The sequence below is a fragment of the Aedes aegypti genome, chromosome 2 (assembly GCF_002204515.2).
Source record: "Aedes aegypti strain LVP_AGWG chromosome 2, AaegL5.0 Primary Assembly, whole genome shotgun sequence".
Taxonomy (NCBI): domain Eukaryota; kingdom Metazoa; phylum Arthropoda; class Insecta; order Diptera; family Culicidae; genus Aedes; species Aedes aegypti.
In genome coordinates this window covers 445,272,916-445,293,585 of record NC_035108.1, presented here as the reverse complement: position 1 = coordinate 445,293,585, position 20,670 = coordinate 445,272,916, and the positions used below count along the sequence as shown (strand labels likewise).

The 20,670-nt window shown below is 39.4% G+C and overlaps 1 protein-coding gene across 9 annotated transcripts in view; it reads left to right on the top strand.

The window, feature by feature from the left end:
• LOC5565862 (transient receptor potential-gamma protein) overlaps positions 1-20,670 on the top strand; it is a 535,758-nt gene that overhangs the window by 414,849 nt on the left and 100,239 nt on the right. For 8 of the 9 annotated variants that reach the window (XM_021847940.1, XM_021847939.1, XM_021847938.1 and 5 more), the window contains 4 exons: positions 5,119-5,308; positions 5,368-5,550; positions 7,771-7,882; positions 8,070-8,192. In XM_021847940.1, coding sequence (XP_021703632.1) covers positions 5,119-5,308; positions 5,368-5,550; positions 7,771-7,882; positions 8,070-8,192 — 608 coding nt within the window. The remainder of the gene's footprint in view (positions 1-5,118; positions 5,309-5,367; positions 5,551-7,770; positions 7,883-8,069; positions 8,193-20,670) is intronic. The other variant, XM_021847945.1, reaches the window with a different exon arrangement.

Below are 20,670 nucleotides of genomic sequence, written 5' to 3'. Positions count from 1 at the left end.
TGTCCCGTAGTGAATGATTTTGCAAATCGACGGTGGCGCAAATTGTAGTGTTTTTGGGAGGCTTCGTGTGCTTTGGAGAGGTTTTTCTGTACGATTTCGTAAATTTTATCGAACCTTTGCTTACGTCGCTCTACTTGCTCAGCTTCGGACAGAGATTCATCATGCCGAAAGAGATGGTGATCGGAACACTTTTCAGACAATTCTTGACCATGTGTGATGTAGTAGGGTGTAAACCCGGTGGATGAATGGATGGTGGTGTTAAGTATGACCTCGATGTCGGGGATTTTGAGGTCCCAAGATCGCTGATCATCTTTCGCATATGTGCGTATGGCCGCATTAATGGTACGGTTCACGCGTTCGACCGGGTTGGCCTGCGAGTGGTACCGGGAGTTTAGCCAATGTGTAACTCTGAATTGATCGAGTAGGTTCTTGAACTCCTTCGAAGTAAAAGTGCTACCGTTGTCGGAAATTACTACTTCGGGAACGGAGTTCCTGTAGAACCACTGATCTTTAAGGATCTTACACATTGCCGAGCTGTCCAGTTTTCTCACAGGATGGATCATGACCCACTTTGAAAACAGATCGGCGATGACCAGTATGTGTTGGTTGCCCTTTCGACTTCGTGGGAGGGGTCCCACGAAATCTATAGAGATTATCTGCCAAGGTCGAGTAGCTATACGCATTTTTCCCATTTCAGGGGCCACCGGTACAAAAGGGGCTTTCACCTCTTTGCACGTTTGGCAGGATTGGACATATTTGCGTATGTCAGGTCCCATTTTAGGCCAATAAAAACGTTTGCGGATGCGGGCCAACGTTTTATCGTAGCCTAAATGGAAACAGTCGTCATGATTCTCCTTCAAAATTTCGGGAATTTCTTCAGACTGAGGAACCCGTTTCCATTCGAAACGACTGTCGAAAGGATCGTTCCTTGCAGTCACGAATTTGAAGAGCTTGCCATCATCCACCTTAAAATCTACATATTCATCTGGCTTGTCCAACACTTTCTGCATCAGGGATGAATGCTAGGTTGCAGTTGAAGTTCCTTGGACCATAGCAGTACTTCGTGACAAGGCGTCAGGAATAACATTGTCCCGGCCCTTTCGGTGTACGACGGTCATGTCGTACTGCTGTAGGTCCAAGCTCCATCTGCTGCAACGAGAGCCTACCTTCCACTTGGTGTGTAAAATGTGGGTCAGGGCAGATGAGTCTGTGATTAGAGTAAAATGGTATCCCTCTATGTAACCACGGAATGCATCTATGGCCAGAAGAGCTGCCAGGGCTTCTTTTTCAGCCGCGTGGTAATTTTTTTGAGGGGTGGTTAATTTGTGGCTATAGTATGAAATGATCTTCTCTCCATCTTCTTGTTGCTGAGTTAAGATGCCGGCAACAGCCACGTCGCTGGCATCAGTTTGAATGGTAAATTCTTTGGAGAAGTCGGGACTTCCCGATATTGGAGAAGATATCAGGCGCTCTTTTATGTCGCAGATGGACTTCTCTGCTTCCTCGGTCCAACGAATCACTTTCGTTTTTGTTTTGAGGAGGTCTGTGAGGCCTGCAGTGATTCCACTGAAATTGGGGATGAACCGACGATAATAGTTGGCCATCCCTAAGAACCTCCTAAGTTTGGTAACAGTGGTTGGCCTTTCGTAGTCTATAATGGGCCGAATTTTCTCGGGGTTGGTACGAAGGCCATCCGTGTTTAGAAGGTAATGGAATCTCGGATACTCCCAACTTGGATTTCTCGAGATTGATACTCAAGTTGGCTTCGAGCAGTCGGCGCGCAATTTCGCGAAGCAACTGTACGTGCTGCTCGAATGTCTCCGTGACCACGACGATGTCGTCGAGGTACACGAAGACATAGGGTTCCAATACACCATGGCCAAGTACCTTATCCATCAGCCGGGCCAGTGTGGCCGGACTATTTACGAGGCCAAATGGCATTCGGGTGTATTGGAACAACCCCTTGCCTTGCACACAGAATGCAGTGTATTTCCTGGAAGAGGGGTCCAATGGAATTTGTGAAAATGCTTCCGAAAGGTCGATAGTGGACAAATATTTGGCTTTTGGAAGCTGACCGAGGATTCTGCAAGGGTGCGGCAAGGGGTATGCATCACGTATAGTGCGTTCATTTATCTTGCGCACATCCAAGCATAATCTGACCTTGTTGGGCTTTATGACAGGGACACAATTTAGAGACCAGTCTGAATTGCTACGCTCAATGATTCCGGTGTCCAGCAACCGTTGTAATTCCACGGCAACCAATCCTTGGGTTTTTGGGGACATTACATATGGAAACTGTCTCACCGGGGCCTAAGGTTACAGCATAATTCAGTACCTCTATTTATACATGGTCAATAACGGCGCCGGCCACGTCCTTGCAGTCAGGTGGGATTGGGGGAAGGAATGTTATTGTGTAACCTTTGCTATTTGGAGACCGTGTTTGCCTCTGCATCTCCACAAAGGTTACTGGGAGGGATGTTTGTTAATGGGGAAGATCGTTGGGTCACAGGATTCACTTTGATAAGCGATAAGACCATGATAAATAATTATTTGTGAGATATAAACATGCTTATATTTAAATATAATATTTTCATATGGTATGAACAATATCTATGTAGAGAAAAATTATGCCGACACTTGACCGACGAAGCTTTTAAAGTTTGTTGAATAAAGTGAACCTTTCGTATGTCTACACTTGTAGTGTCAAACCGTTCAAAGTTTTTTTTTTATTAAAAAAATAAAGGTAAAAAGAAAAAGGAGTTTTAAAAAAAAAGTTTAGTCATAAATAATTTATGAATCAGAGTTTATGTCGACACTCACAGTGATGAACCTTTCAAAGTTTGTTGATAAATCATATTAACGTCTCACCATTGTAACGATCAAAGGTGCAGTCATACATATTTTATAGATTAGAAATAGTAGCATGAAACGAGCTCACCAATTGATCCGTCATCCTTGAGCAGCAACAATCCATTTACAGCTTCACTCGTTTGCTCGGCTTTATAAAAGCACTCAGAGAAAATAGGCGTGTGACCCGAGAGGGAAGACAACTGACGACTGCTCAGGCTTTCTTGATATACTGCCCAGGAGCAAGCGTCAACGTTGAAGGATTAAAAAGAACTAATCGAACGCGGCACTTTGTCACTTTACTCGACCGACGCGTGACATATTTGATCCTGCCCTCATCGCCAGCCTCCGCAGGAACAAGCGTCAAGGTCGAAGGATCACACATAACTCCATGTGAGCAGCGCTTAATACAAGAGAAAAACGGATTGACATGAACACATACACCCCTTTTGTCCTTTCGATCTTTTGTCTATAAACCGTTTTCGTTTGTCACACAAGTTCATTATCAGATTCAAAACCAATAATTATCCGAACAACATAGCTCCCAAAAAGAGCCTATAACATTTATTTAAATTTAAATTAGCAGTTAGTAGTCAATGAATTTGTTCAAGAGCATGGGATTGATGAAAAAAGCATCATTATGTTTTATACTAATTAATTTTAAAACAAACCTGATGTCGTCAGTGGGATTCACAAGAAACGTTGAAACTAATGTCATCGTAAGGAATTCTTGGCTATAAACTCATTATGCCAAACAATTATTACGCCAAAACACCATTATTGCCAATCGAATTTATGCTAATCGACTTTATACCAAATGACCTACCACCCTCTAAGAAGTTTCTTAAGTTATCCTTAAGTGTTTGTTTCTGATTTTTCTTTGTACTTAAATGAACTCAACTTAACTTCGTTCGAAATAAACTTGAATTAAATTTACTCAACTTCAATTCGTTTGGGGTTGGACCATTTCACATAAGGACAGTTCGAATATTGATATATGGCATAACGGACATTTGGTTTAATGAGAATTATATGTACAGATTAACATGTTATTTTATTACGAGGTAAATGATTCCCTTATGTTTTTTGAAGGATCCTTTCATCAATTATTTGGGCTTATCCTTAGATTGTTAATGTGATTTTCCAAGAGTCACTCTTTGAACTTCTCCAAAGATTCATATTATTGGAACAAATGCTGCAGATATTCTTCCAAGGGACATTTCAGAAGATTTCTCTAGAGATTATCCCAGCGCTTCCTCTGAACTTTTCAAAAAATACATTAATTGTACCTTCCGTAAAATCTTCCAGAAAAAAAACTTGCAAAAAAAAACTCTCATGTTTACTACATCCATTTTCAAGGGTCCACGGGATGCTTGTGAAACTTTGAAGAGGGTCGTAGTTTCGAAAAGCTTGCGAGCAACTGTTCTATGCTTTGGCGACTTCCAATCCAGTAGGGAAAATAGGAAATAAACAGTTCCGTCAGAAACACAGACCCAAGGCGAGATTGACAAAAACGAGCGGCTTCGCAGTTGGTGCCGGTAGTCCACGCAGACGGTATTGAAAAACTTTTCTCATTCAACATATTTCCTCTACTCCGGTGGCACAGTGGCCACACTTGATGCAAATGTTAGCCAAAAGAACAAATCATACTCAAATCGTTCAAAAACTCAAATTGAATGACAAAACATAATATTCGAATGCAATTTGATCAAAATGACCATTGATACAATAAAGATATTTCCGGTACATTTAGCAGAATAGTGTAACAAATGTTAAATCGTTCTAGAATGCTAACAGTTGGTGCCAGTGACAAAAACTACATATAAGAACCTTTCGAACATGCAGTTTCTCTCACTGGCAACCGAACGGCTACACCGATGTTTGCATTCCAGTCACTAATTATTAATTTCTCAATAAAAAAAACAGTATTAACTGACAACCCTACAGCTCAAATTGTATGGAAAACCGAAGTTAACATCAATCGATCTGAAACTTTGGGCAATTGCTATTCAATATTAAGTTAGCAAGGAGTATTAAAATTGAAAGTGAAAACCCCTTTTTAACTTTTGTTCAGCCTTGAACTACTGTGTGTCGTGGCGGATTTATTCCGTTGTGATTTCCGGTCGAGCTCTGTCGTTCCTTCCCGAGACAAGTTTACTACATGAAGTTTTGTTTTCAACACTGATAAATTGAACCTTTCATTCTGACACAAATTTGGCTTTGGAAATAATAAACTAACATCATTTACTTGATTTTCCTCATTTCCATTAGATGTGGGTGCGACGACTGCGTGACTTCTCGCCAGGAGGACTCCCTGAGGCATTCCCGGTCTCGAATCAATGCATATCGTGCCCTGGCCAGTCCCTCTCTAGTGGCCTTATCCTCGAAGGATCCCATCCTGACGGCGTTCGAGCTGAGCTGGGAGCTGCGGAGGTTAAGTTTTCTCGAGCATGAGTTTAAGGTAATGATGAGTTGCTTGCGGTTTCAAAAATCAATTTCATCCTCTCCTTCGCTTCCTAGAACGAATATCAGGAACTGAGGCGACAGTGCCAGGACTTCGCCACCGCATTATTGGATCACACACGGTCTTCCCACGAGCTGGAAGTGCTGCTGAATCACGACCCCACGGGACCAGCGTTCGAACATGGCGACCGGATGCACCTTAATCGGCTGAAGCTGGCGGTCAAACTGAGACAGAAGAAGGTATAATTTTCAGTGTGCATCAGCTTGCTTTCCTCCGTTAGTAAATTTTTTGAAAAGGTTATTTTGAACAGACTGATGTTCCACATCAACGAAAATTCAATTTTTGCCAGTAAACAGTTCGACTTTGACCAGTCGAGTACTCGACACTGAAGAAGTCTGTAAGTCGCAGACGAAATAGGCCTATCTGTCAAGATAAGCAACATAGTAGAGTTTAAGGTGAAGATGAATCGAAGCCAATATTCAAATTTTCAAGAGCATGGATCTGGAGAACCAAACATCCGTTTGAGCTGAAAACCTAATCGATCTGTCACCACCAACTAGCGACCAATCGATTAAGTTTTCAGCTCAATCGGATGCTTGGTTCTCCAGATCCGTGCTCTTGAAAATTTGAACTTTGGCTTCGATTCATCTTCACCTTAAAGGTATTTGCTCGCCTTACTGATGATTTTAATATTTTATTTTATTTTTTTGCGAAAAATGAAGTGTTAAAGTTCAATTAGTAGTTTCTATCTCTTAAACATACTCTAATAATCCAATTTATTAAAAAAAAGTGTAGAATAAATGTAATGTTTGGAAAGATACTTAAAAGAGATGAATAGGGTCAGTGTTCCCTTAGTGGACAGTCCCCTATAGTCGCACTAGTGGCTTTTTACGGCCGTTCTGCTATGAATCTTTTCAAAATATTTTTTGACATGAAGGTCAGGAGCTATTTATCTAAGTACCATTGATACATAGCTTGATTTGGTTTAAAAAATGATCGAAATAATTAGTTTTGCTTAAAATTTGAGCTCCCTTGCGCCTATAGTTAACCTATTGTTCCTATAGTAGCACTACTGAGAGAAACTATTTTTTATTATACGAAATAATTAATGAATTAAGTACTTTTTTTACATCAAACGAAAGCTTTTGATCCACACTTTGAAGGAAAAATATAAAAGCTTTGTAAAAATTCGGTTTTGATTAGTATTTTGCCAACTCCGTGATGCTAGTGCTACTATAGGAACAGAAATTAGAAATAGTGCTACTATAGGCACATGTATTCCTATAGTGGCACAAGCGATAATAAATGCAAACATATGAATTTTCGCAGTTTTCATATTTTTCCCACAAAACCAAGATAAAAAGCTTTCAGATGATGTAAAAATAATGACGTAAGCGTTATTTTTCGATTTTATACGAATATTTGTTCTTAGCTATGCGGCTATTGGTACATCGACCCTAGTATGTTTAAAAAAATACTAAAAAATGAATCAAAAATAAAGCTTTACGTTGCATTGAAATTGTATTCAATTCAAACCCTTTCACACATCGAAACTTTAGCAGACACCCATTACATCTTCTGAGTAAGCTTCAAAAGCAGGCTTCCGAATTCTCACTCACTCTCACGATAATGGATTTATCCCTCACAGCAATTTTCAGCGATCAGCTGCCTTGCGATTTTATCCGTCCACAAAACAAAGCGAAAATAGATAATTGCACTTTTCCGCAGCTGTGAGAAGTTTGTTTTCTCTTTCTCCGATCCATGGAGAATTTTTCCTGTACTCATCACCGCGAGCAGCAGTTGCTTTTATGCACCAAACTAACCACTCTTTTCGTCAAGTTGGTGTGGTAGCATGGTTAGCGTGCACGCATCGCGGTTGTTTTTAGCAATGTCCTAGGTTCGAATCCCGTCGCCGGCACTAGTTTTTGCTTATCCACATAGTTATAATTCTCGGGAGCAGTTGGTGAGCGAAAATATGATGGAGTGAAAAACAAATTATCCACAGAGTGGAGTGATTTTCGATTATCCTCCATCGTAGCTCCAGGGAAAATTAGTGTGAGCGATAAAAGATGTTCACGCGAGGAAGCGAAAAAAGCATTCTCCTTACGTGTGAAAAATCGTAGATTTTGTATCATTGATACGAAAATTCAGAACCCTGTTCAAAAGTGAAATTTTTTTTCTACATCAGAGAAATGAAAAGCACTTAGCACAATCATACCGATTCAACACCTTACCAGAAGAAAGAGCCACGATCAACGAGCAATTTGCTCATTTAGATTTTTTTATTTACCACACAATGGTGACGGCTGACAAATCGGTCCAGCGGCACCCTTGCTTGCAACTCAATTGAAGGAGTGAAAAAAAAACGATTCCATTACCACTGACTGCTTTTTCCACACCTCACTTGTCCGCTATTCAATGGTCAACTTTTTTTTTCTCTCTCTCTCTCTATTTCGCAGTTTGTATCCCACCCGAACGTTCAGCAGCTGCTGGCCAGCATCTGGTACGAAGGTCTTCCGGGCTTCCGGCGGAAAAATATGGCTCTTCAAGCACTGGAAATAGTGCGAATAGGTGAGCGGCCATTTGTATATGTCCCGTGTTTTTTTTCTCCCTCTTACTGGAAAGCAAAAGAGGTGTAATATAATAAAAAGAAATTGCAATTTCCACCTCAATTAGGATTCAAGTTATGCTCCCCGTGGGACCACTTTTAATGCTTCGGTGCTTTCTGATGTCTTCTTTTTTTCATTCTCTCTCATAGGTATGCTCTTTCCGCTGTTTTCCATCTCATACATCATCGCTCCGCACTCCACCTTCGGACAGACAATGAGAAAACCCTTTATCAAGTTTATTTGCCACAGTGCATCGTATTTTACCTTTCTGTGTGAGTATGAATGGCCGGAGAGACGGAGACAGGCACCGTGCGTCTCTATTAGGGTGTTCTGAAATTTCACTTCAGGAAACTTTGGGGGCTCAATCTTCAAATGGTAGCTTTGGATGTTACAATCAAACTTTTGTATGGGAGAAATGATGTTTAGAGGTTGCTCGTTGATATTATTGAAAATTCAACTTTTCTTCAATAATATTATATTTATTTGCCACGACTTCTGTATCGTCGTACACATGTAAACTTCAAAACCTTTTAACATCATATTTATGTTTATAGTTCTACGAAATCCGATGATACACATTATCGTAGGGTGAGAGCCTCCAGTACCGGACAGCACCTAAAACTGGACATCGTCTAAAAATGGAAAAATCATGATCCAACCAAGTTGGTATATTAGAAGAATAGAAAACTATTATAGAGAGCAATGCTTGCACAGAATAACACATAACATGTAATATGCTCGCCTTTTTGGGAAAGTAGATATGTTTGAAAACCAGTAAAAATTGACGTATCGAAAAAACAAATCACGCAAGTATAATCGAACACAATCACAATTTGAAAGTATATTTGTGTTTTGCACCATATTTGAACGAAATATGGGCAAATCACAATTTAAGTCTTTCATATACTGTCTCCCAGTTCCGTACAGCTTGATTTTCTACACGATATCTTAATAATTTTGACACCAGTGACACATAATATACTCATTCTTCACTAATTTGGTCGATCATGGTATCAATATGAAAATAGGAGGTGAGGTATGAATAATCAACACATTATAGAGAAAGTTGTTAATTTTAACCATATATGTGTCGTATTTCTTCAAAATAAAAAAAATATTTCACTCATGGCAACATCAGCCATTATCTTTTTTTTAATTTCTTGTTTTTTTTTCACGCACAAACCGAAGGCAATCCGTCTGCGACCAAAATCGTCATTAGACTGAGGAGGACGCGCCAGGGATGCCAAGTCAATTTTTCAAAAATCTGGAAGATTTTAAAAATTTGTCTGGATCGCTTATATCGTATAAGGAGAACCTTACAAATTATTTAAAAAACCTTACAAATTCATTTCAAATTTTATCTGGATCTTCCAGATTTTTGTAAAATGGAACCTCAAAAATCTGGAATATTCCAGACAAATCTGGAAGGTTGGCAACACTGGGACGCGCATCGATACCGACCAGAGTGCGAGACACTCCCGACATACAGCCTCTCTCTCTCTTTTTCTCTCCTTCACTTCGCTTCGTTCCAGTTCACCAGCTGCTACGATGCGATCGACGTATTTCTTTGGCGGCGTCCATTTAGTACGTAACGCTAAAATTGGAATTTTTTAACCCCCCCCCCTCCGTAACGCTTTTTGTATGAAAAATTTTAAATTTTTGTATGAGCCGTAACGCTTGAGCCTACTCCCCCTCTCCCCCTAGAGCGTTACGTAATTTGTGGATGCCGCCTTTTCTGCATCCATTCGGCAACGCCGAGTCAGCGGTGACTCTACGTCCGTTCCCGTTGTTAACATAATCTTCGTGTTCGTTTCGGTTTTGCGTACCTGCTGCGTACGCCAAACCAAACAATTACACTGATAGAAATGTATAAATAATAATGATTTTTGATTTCTTTTTGTTAGAGCGATGAATTGATTTTTTTTTTACAAAATATATACATATTTTTTAATTTACTCTATAATACTACAATATGGATTGGCCTTAGAATGGACGTCTTGCCAGCTAAGTGGAATTAAAATTACTTATGTGAATGTTGCTATGTTTTGCATTGGCAATGAATTATTATTTCTGTTACTGCTGTTATGGTAGTGTTTTTTGAACAATACGCCAAGCCGTTTCCATAGGGGACGTCAGCCAAAACAAAAGGACGTTTCTAGTAATACTATTTCATATGGTATACCCTCGTCAACATCCAATTCAATTTCTCTCGCCGTTCCCTAACGGTACCTATCCATCATCATTCATTGCTTTCTTCTCCTCGTGCGTACCCCGATGACGAGATTGTGACTTCAGACAAGGATGAATTACAACTGGTGAGATCGTTTTATGCTTGTGATAGCACAAATTTGTATCGTGTCAATTGGTTAAAAAAATCGTCGTCACTATAAGTGTCAGCTTAAGAGTTTTGTACCTATTCTTTTATTTGTTTTATCGCAATTACAGTGGGATTCCGTTTTTGGCAACAACGTTGAAATTTTCAGTTGCCAAAAACGGAACCGTGCCAAAATCGGAACCGATATTTCAAATTTTATTTTTCAACTATTGGTTTTGAAGCGATTTTCTGGTCGCGTTTTTACGCCTCAACGTCTTCAATTGTTTTTTAGAAGCTTTATGCATAATTTCTGTATAAGAGGGCCTTGTAAAACCAATAATCGCATAAGTGACCTTTATTGAAGAACTGGACATTTTCTTAAAACTATGAGAGAAAACGAAAACAAAAATGTTTTCTTTCAAAGACGTATTTGCGAATCAAAAGCGCTGGGTATTGCAAAATAGCATGACCTTTTTTATAATTAAATTAACATTTAAAATCAGTTTAACTTGTGGACTTTAGCATAAAATCTGAAATCCTTCAATTTATGTTTCTGATAAAGTAAAGCATTTTATAATGAATGGTTGACTGTATCAAAAGGGCAAACATAAACATGAGAAGATGCATAAATGTCTTGTAATTGTGTAGAATTTATTTTTTACTTGAAATAATTTTTAATTCAGCTTGATATATGTTTTACATCTGCCTTATGAAAAAACTGAAATTTACAGGATCCTGTTATGAAACCTCAAGAACCTTATAGGAATCTTCAGGTTCTCATAAGAAATCTACTCAAAAAACGCTTGAGCTCTGAAGCATCTTGCCAAGCATCCGTAGGATCTCGCATAGAGTTCTCAGGATCTTGCTAAGGATTTTGCTATGAGTTAACATCTTGGAATTCCGCTGCGATGTTGCCGTAAATTCTCAAGTCTCCGATGAAAAAAAAAAAAGTTTATTATTATTAGGCTACCACTAGCACACCTCAAATTTCTCTGGGAACCGTTTCAAAATCCTCAAGCTTTCGCCGAAAATATTAAAAATATTACTAGAAATTCACATTATCCCGCTTAAAATTTACAAGACGCCCTAGAGTTTATTAGGAATCACCAGATTTTGGACATAATCCTCCATAACCAGTTATACACTCTAACGATCCCTCAAGAAGCTCTCAGTGTCCACTTGGAGTCTGCAGATATCCTTATGAATTCGTTAAAATTTCTGAAAAGTCCCACAAGAACGAAGAATCCCTTAAGGATTCTCCAGGGTACAGTTAGGAAACTCATAGACTCAGCTCGTAAGGAACATTTTGATGATGTTGAGACCCGTATCCTTGATTGACAATCTTGTACAGAATTCTGGATCGTCTCTTAACAAATCTAACGCCTTATATAGTATATAGAAAAGAGCGAACGAAGCTTTAAATAGTTGACGCAGAAAGATCAATATACACACCAATACCACAGACAAAAAGTAAAAACGCTCTCAGTCGTATTTATCGCACGCTCCAATGGTATTATTGAAAATAAATTGTAGTTTGGACTGTAGTCGCATTTGTCATGTTATTTAATGAAATATAAAAAAAGTTATGATACACGACATTTTGCTGTACACATTTGTATCTATTATTGCGGTGTGTTTTTACATACGCAATGTATGTAAATCCATAATAATGAAGACAGCGAGACAAAATTTATGATTGTAACTCTGTGTGAGTCATAGATTTTTCGTTGCTCTTATGTCGGTGCTGGTGCTTTGTTCGAGCAAGCTGTTCCAAATCTGAAGAACAGTGTTTTTTACACTATCATACGTGGTTTTTATTGTATCACCTACATAGTTAAAAATAATGAAGATTACACATCATGTATACTTTATTTATGCGATGTAAACACGACGTCATGTAAATTTCAAGGCTTAAATTCATGTAAATTTGTATTATATGTCACGTAACCACATAGAATCCTGCCGGATTACATGAAATATAATTGAAGTTTACATGACATACCATTTAAATGTCCATTTTATACCACGCTCCGATTATGTGCATTATATATCTCAGAAATTTACACGTTTCGTTCGAACTGTGTACTGGCAGACTCAAGTGGGCTGGTCACTCAATATGAATGCCTATGAAAAAAGAATGGTCTTAAGTTGAGATACTGGTGGAGATTATTGGTCTCATGAAACGTTGCCTATGTATGACCAATGACCATTCTGAAGTAAATAAGCGCGTACACGAGTCCTTAGTCCTTAGTTGGTGAGATTTGTGGAAACATCGACGAAAATGGAGATTTGGAATGTAATCGGTGTGGAGTTGACATGATATTCAAGTGACTAAAGCAACAGACACGATAATATTTACAAAAATTTACAAATTTTAATGGTATTGAAAAATGTTTCCAAAAACGGATCCATTTTGTTGTCAAAATCGGGGGGTGCCAAAATCGGAGCATGCCAAAAACGGAACATGCCAAAAACGGAATCCCACTGTACTACAAATAGGCTTTAAATATTTCGATATTAAAGATGTCGACGCACTGGTCGATAACTTTTTAAATTGAGGCTACATGAATCACATCACTTACCAAAACTAATTAAACCTGATTATGTAGCTTTTGAACCCTTCCACTAAACCACTTCCTGTGGAAACCATTAAGAAGCGGAGGTGATCTCGGTCTCTATTAGCAATGGACATCACACTAACATTCCTTCCCTTCCTCAATGACCGACAATGACTCTAACAATTATCATCAAAACTTTGTGGAAGCAAATCTCGAGTTTTAGTGAACCGATTAAGCTGAAAATTTATTGGGTTCTGCACTGCCCATAACTGCAAAACAGTCACATTCGACATTTTTGACAAAATGGAGTTAATACCATGTAGAGTCATCAAATGATAAATACTTTCGATCAACTTACTGAAATCTGTGAGATTGTTCTAGAAAATTCGAAAAAAATACCAAGTTGTTTTGTCACATTGGTAATTATAACCTCATAACAGTCACATTGAGATTATGAATGAGCCTCGTAATGTGAATGCAATGAAATTTCTATCAGAATTATTTTCTGACAATTCACCTAGTATGCGATATGAGTTGTACCAAATATCAGCCTCAAATAAGCATTTTTGAGTTCTTGGTAATTTTTAGAAATTTTAGTTTCCTCCCATACTGCTATAAAATGCACACTTAGTATTCCATTTACTCAATGCCTACTTTTGTCGAATGTTACAAATATGCAGTTATGGGCAGTGCACTACATATATAGAATCATAGTGATATATTTTCGCATCGATATATAGAGTGGATCTTGAGATTTACTTCTTGAAATGGATAGGGTAGTTATGATGACGTCCCGTGCGGCCTTAACTGACAGATGCAACTGATCTTTAGATCAGTTTAATCTTTCAGTAGGAGGGTCCTAGAAAAAAAATGTCTTCTACCATATGTTATTCGGGTAAACACTGTTTTTGGACTGTTTTCACCGAAAGTACCATTTATTCTTATGATTTTGATAGTTCATGATGTTAATTTATCGTTAAGTTTTGAAAATCTGAAGACAATTTGTTGCATGAAAAAAAAATGGTTGAAATAGATTTTTAATGTTTTTATTTTAAGTACAGTATTCCTTTCCAGATGGTTTGTTAGATTGGCTACAAATTTATATAACTTATTTATTCGAGATATAGATGTTTTTAAAGCAAATGTTAGCTAACATCTTTCACATTTTTGGAAACAAGTCTTTAGTTGAGTGTTGTTTCTACAAACTGTATCTGTTTTAGTTTTTCAGTTTGCTCACGACGTGGTCCATGTCAAATTGGTCAGTCGCAGAACTCGCTGCAAATTTTGTACATGTTTTTGGTATGGTGCAATAAGTGTTTTCCGTAGAAAAAGCGATCATTTTGACTCGAGAATAACTTTTGAAAATGGCCTTTAAATTTTTGCATGCAACTTATTTGAAAAATTCTCCTAAAATCAACAGTAAGAGAAAAATGTTCTATGAAGAAATTCTAGTGAATTGTTTGGCCTATAAATAAAAATTACACCTTAAAAAAACATTTTTAGTTTTTTTTTCATGAAAAATTCAAAAATAAAATTTAAATTTTAAATTACAAAAAAAAACATTTCCAGTATTTTTTAAATTTTCACCATAGATTTTGGATAGTTAACAGATGTTTGGGAAGAAGAGTTTCATCATGTAGAAATTTTTAATATTTATTTTAAGAACAACTTTTGGTCGATTTTCAAAATAATGTTTTTTTGTCAAAATATATACAGTCATCCCTCCATGAGTCGATATTGAAGGGACCATCAACTCATGGAAATATCGAGTCATGGAACAGCATTGCTATGGAAAGCTGTTTGAGGGGACCATCATAGTAACCATGAAATTAGGTTTTAAGTATGGTTCCATGAGTCGATATCGAGTAATGGAACATCGACTCATGGAGGTTTAACTGTACGTTCTGATGATGCAATAAGAATCTTGAAATGATTCTAAACCATAATGATTGTATGAATAATTTCTCTAGTAGAAGCCATTTTTGAATTATATCGAGTTTAATGCAAACATTATTATTTCAATATTAAAATAGGCCAATTTCATTGTTTATTCGCGATTCTCCATCAATAACAATACGTTTTCGAGAGTAAAGACCATATTTCATTCCACTTACTTATTTTTCTTGATGGAGAATCGCGAATAACTGATGAAAATGGCCTATTTTAGTATTTAAATGATATGTTTTGCATTCAACTCGATACCCGAGTAACACACATGTTATATTTGAGACATATCAACTGATATATGACTAAATATAGTCTTATAAGAGTTAATCTGCATCAATTATAACATGTGTGTTCCTTGGGTATACAGGTAACTCTCCCTTACGCGGTATTCTGTATCTCGATATCGAGTTAGAGAACCATAGTAAAAGTTGGTTTACATGGCTAACTCGATGGTCCTTTGGATCGCAGTTGCAGTTTTGTGTTCTGTAACTCGATACCGCCCTCAATCGATGGTCCCTTCAATATCGAGTTAGGGAGAGTTGACTGTAATTCAAAATGGCTTCTACCACAGAAATTATTCATACAATCATTATGAGTTCAAGATTCTTATTGCATCATTAGAACGTATTCATTTTGACAAAAAACTATGATTTTGAAAATCGACCAAAAGTTGTTCTTAGAAAAACTTTTTTATTAAAAATTTCTCCATCATAAAACATTGTCCCAATCATCTGTTTACTATCGAGATTCTATGGTAAAAATTTGAAAAATATTAAAAATGATATTTGTTTTAATTTAAAATTTAAGTTACATTTTTTTTACGAAAATAAATACCGTTTAAACGATGAAAGTCACCAGTCACCGTGCGGCCTCCATTCACCGTGCACCTATAGAATATTCATACAGTTTTCACAAATTGTTGTTCTGTTGGAAAAATAAGATAAAACTAATGAAATGAAGTCGTTTTTGTCACAATGCATTTTAGAAAACTTAGTTTATGTGGACATAATCATGTGAATACTGTTCAATAATAAGATTTTGTAACACTCTTAGTAGAAACGCTAAAAATTCCCATTTTTCATTTTGACGTTAGAGAATCAAATTTTTCATAATTTCAACAAGTGTTAGCTGTAGATACTACTAGTAAGATTTCTTTCATCGTATGAGCCTTGAGGTTTTATGTAAATTATGTTTTTATTGTGTTTCAGTTGAATCACAAATGCACGGTGCTTTCAATGTGTATGGTACCTATTACCGTGCATTAGCGTAAACGGCATGACATTATTAGATAATTGTTATGTCATGATTTAACTACTTAATATTCAGTTTTTGAGCGAATATGAAATGGTTTGGACACTACAGTTAAACCTCCTATAACGATTTTAATGAAAAAATAATGTTTTTCGCATTTTTCCAACTTTTTATGGCTTTTATTGTAAACTAAGGTTTGAACACCCTTGAAAATGAGTGCACACACTACTAGCATCATAATTGCTCCACCAACAATGATTCTTTAGGATACGGAATTAAATCATGACGAAAACTAGACGCACGAAAAATGGTCCTATAGAACGGCACGAGGCGACCTTAACATGACATTTGTAAGCACAATTTTTAACCTTCCGCGGATGTTAAGAAAAACAACTTAATAAGATACTGGGGTCATTATGACCCAGAAATGTATACCCCTATAAATCAGCGAAATATCAACCGAATAATGAAATTTATGCCGCATTCGAAAGATATACTCCTCAAGACTCTGATCAGTACCTGGAATACCGGTTCCGGAAACAGTGGCCACCGGGAATCGGCTACGAAGGGGACCATGTTGGCCACGTGGAATTTCAGTACACTCAGTCCAGAAATCTGCAGTCATCACCAAATTGTATGAGATTCAGGCCATATAGGAATGTACTGTCTTCAGCAAACTTGTTTCGGGGACCAAGAACTTCCACATGGCATACAATTTAGTTCAGAACTCGACCGCGACGTGGCGCTAGCGTCGATATGAACTTCCGGTAGGGGCTAATTATGCGATAACTCGAGATCGCGAGCACATAGAAGGATGCTGTCTTCGGCAAAGTTGCTCAGGAGGATAAGGACTTCCACATGAGATACAATTTAGTTCAGAACTCGACCGCTGCGTGGCGCTAGCATCGATATGAACTTCCGGTAGAGGCTAATTATGCGATAACACGAGATTGCGAGCACATAGAAGGATGCTGTCTTCGGCAAAGTTGTTCAGGAGGATAAGGACTTCCTCATGAGATACAATTTAGTTCAGAACTTGAACGCTGCGTGGCGCTAGCGTCGATATGAACTTCCGGTAGAGGCTAATTATGCGATAACTCGAGATTGCGAGCACATAAAAGGATGCTGTCTTCGGCAAACTTGCTCAGGAGGATAAGGACTTCCACATGAGATACAATTTAGTTCAGAACTCGACCACTGCGTGGCGCCAGCATCGATATGAAGTTCCGGTAGAGGCTAATTATGCGATAACACGAGATTGCGAGCACATAGAAGGATGCTGTCTTCGGCATAGTTGCTCAGGAGGATAAGAACTTCCACATGAGATACAATTTATTTCAGAACTCGACCGCTGCGTGGCGCTAGCATCGATATGAACTTCCGGTAGAGGCTAATTATGCGATAACTCGAGATTGCGAGCACATAGAAGGATGCTGTCTTCGGCAAAGTTGTTCAGGAGGATAAGGACTTCCACATGAGATACAATTTAGTTCAGAACTTGACCGCTGCGTGGCGCTAGCGTCGATATGAACTTCCGGTAGGGGCTAATTATGCGATAACTCGAGATTGCGAGCACATAGAAGGATGCTGTCTTCGGCAAAGTTGCTCAGGAGGATAAGAACTTCCACATGAGATACAATTTAGTTCAGAACTCGACCGCTGCGTGGCGCTAGCATCGATATGAACTTCCGGTAGAGGCTAATTATGCGATAACACGAGATTGCGAGCACATAGAAGGATGCTGTCTTCGGCAAACTTGCTAAGGAGGATAAGAACTTCCACATGAGATACAATTTAGTTCAGAACTCGACCGCTGCGTGGCGCTAGCATCGATATGAACTTCCGGTAGAGGCTAATTATGCGATAACTCGAGATTGCGAGCACATAGAAGGATGCTGTCTTCGGCAAAGTTGTTCAGGAGGATAAGGACTTCCACATGAGATACAATTTAGTTCAGAACTTGACCGCTGCGTGGCGCTAGCGTCGATATGAACTTCCGGTAGGGGCTAATTATGCGATAACTCGAGATTGCGAGCACATAGAAGGATGCTGTCTTCGGCAAAGTTGCTCAGGAGGATAAGAACTTCCACATGAGATACAATTTAGTTCAGAACTCGACCGCTGCGTGGCGCTAGCATCGATATGAACTTCCGGTAGAGGCTAATTATGCGATAACTCGAGATTGCGAGCACATAGAAGGATGCTGTCTTCGGCAAAGTTGCTCAGGAGGATAAGGACTTCCACATGAGATACAATTTAGTTCAGAACTCGACCGCTGCGTGGCGCTAGCGTCGATATGAACTTCCGGTAGGGGCTAATTATGCGATAACTCGAGATCGCGAGCACATAGAAGGATGCTGTCTTCGGCAAAGTTGCTCAGGAGGATAAGGACTTCCACATGAGATACAATTTAGTTCAGAACTCGACCGCTGCGTGGCGCTAGCATCGATATGAACTTCCGGTAGAGGCTAATTATGCGATAACACGAGATTGCGAGCACATAGAAGGATGCTGTCTTCGGCAAAGTTGTTCAGGAGGATAAGGACTTCCTCATGAGATACAATTTAGTTCAGAACTTGAACGCTGCGTGGCGCTAGCGTCGATATGAACTTCCGGTAGAGGCTAATTATGCGATAACTCGAGATTGCGAGCACATAGAAGGATGCTGTCTTCGGCAAACTTGCTCAGGAGGATAAGGACTTCCACATGAGATACAATTTAGTTCAGAACTCGACCACTGCGTGGCGCCAGCATCGATATGAACTTCCGGTAGAGGCTAATTATGCGATAACACGAGATTGCGAGCACATAGAAGGATGCTGTCTTCGGCATAGTTGCTCAGGAGGATAAGAACTTCCACATGAGATACAATTTATTTCAGAACTCGACCGCTGCGTGGCGCTAGCATCGATATGAACTTCCGGTAGAGGCTAATTATGCGATAACTCGAGATTGCGAGCACATAGAAGGATGCTGTCTTCGGCAAAGTTGTTCAGGAGGATAAGGACTTCCACATGAGATACAATTTAGTTCAGAACTTGACCGCTGCGTGGCGCTAGCGTCGATATGAACTTCCGGTAGGGGCTAATTATGCGATAACTCGAGATTGCGAGCACATAGAAGGATGCTGTCTTCGGCAAAGTTGCTCAGGAGGATAAGAACTTCCACATGAGATACAATTTAGTTCAGAACTTGACCGCTGCGTGGCGCTAGCGTCGATATGAACTTCCGGTAGGGGCTAATTATGCGATAACTCGAGATTGCGAGCACATAGAAGGATGCTGTCTTCGGCAAAGTTGCTCAGGAGGATAAGAACTTCCACATGAGATACAATTTAGTTCAGAACTCGACCGCTGCGTGGCGCTAGCATCGATATGAACTTCCGGTAGAGGCTAATTATGCGATAACACGAGATTGCGAGCACATAGAAGGATGCTGTCTTCGGCAAAGTTGTTCAGGAGGATAAGGACTTCCTCATGAGATACAATTTAGTTCAGAACTTGAACGCTGCGTGGCGCTAGCGTCGATATGAACTTCCGGTAGAGGCTAATTATGCGATAACTCGAGATTGCGAGCACATAGAAGGATGCTGTCTTCGGCAAAGTTGTTCAGGAGGATAAGGACTTCCACATGAGATACAATTTAGTTCAGAACTCGACCACTGCGTGGCGCCAGCATCGATATGAACTTCCGGTAGAGGCTAATTATGCGATAACACGAGATTGCGAGCACATAGAAGGATGCTGTCTTCGGCATAGTTGCTCAGGAGGATAAGAACTTCCACATGAGATACAATTTATTTCAGAACTCGACCGCTGCGTGGCGCTAGCATCGATATGAACTTCCGGTAGAGGCTAATTATGCGATAACTCGAGATTGCGAGCACATAGAAGGATGCTGTCTTCGGCAAAGTTGTTCAGGAGGATAAGGACTTCCACATGAGATACAATTTAGTTCAGAACTTGACCGCTGCGTGGCGCTAGCGTCGATATGAACTTCCGGTAGGGGCTAATTATGCGATAACTCGAGATTGCGAGCACATAGAAGGATGCTGTCTTCGGCAAAGTTGCTCAGGAGGATAAGAACTTCCACATGAGATACAATTTAGTTCAGAACTCGACCGCTGCGTGGCGCTAGCATCGATATGAACTTCCGGTAGAGGCTAATTATGCGATAACACGAGATTGCGAGCACATAGAAGGATGCTGTCTTCGGCAAAGTTGTTCAGGAGGATAAGGACTTCCACATGAGATACAATTTAGTTCAGAACTCGACCACTGCGTGGCGCCAGCATCGATATGAACTTCCGGTAGAGGCTAATTATGCGATAACACGAGATTGCGAGCACATAGAAGGATGCTGTCTTCGGCATAGTTGCTCAGGAGGATAAGAACTTCCACATGAGATACAATTTATTTCAGAACTCGACCGCTGCGTGGCGCTAGCATCGATATGAACTTCCGGTAGAGGCTAATTATGCGATAACTCGAGATTGCGAGCACATAGAAGGATGCTGTCTTCGGCAAAGTTGTTCAGGAGGATAAGGACTTCCACATGAGATACAATTTAGTTCAGAACTTGACCGCTGCGTGGCGCTAGCGTCGATATGAACTTCCGGTAGGGGCTAATTATGCGATAACTCGAGATTGCGAGCACATAGAAGGATGCTGTCTTCGGCAA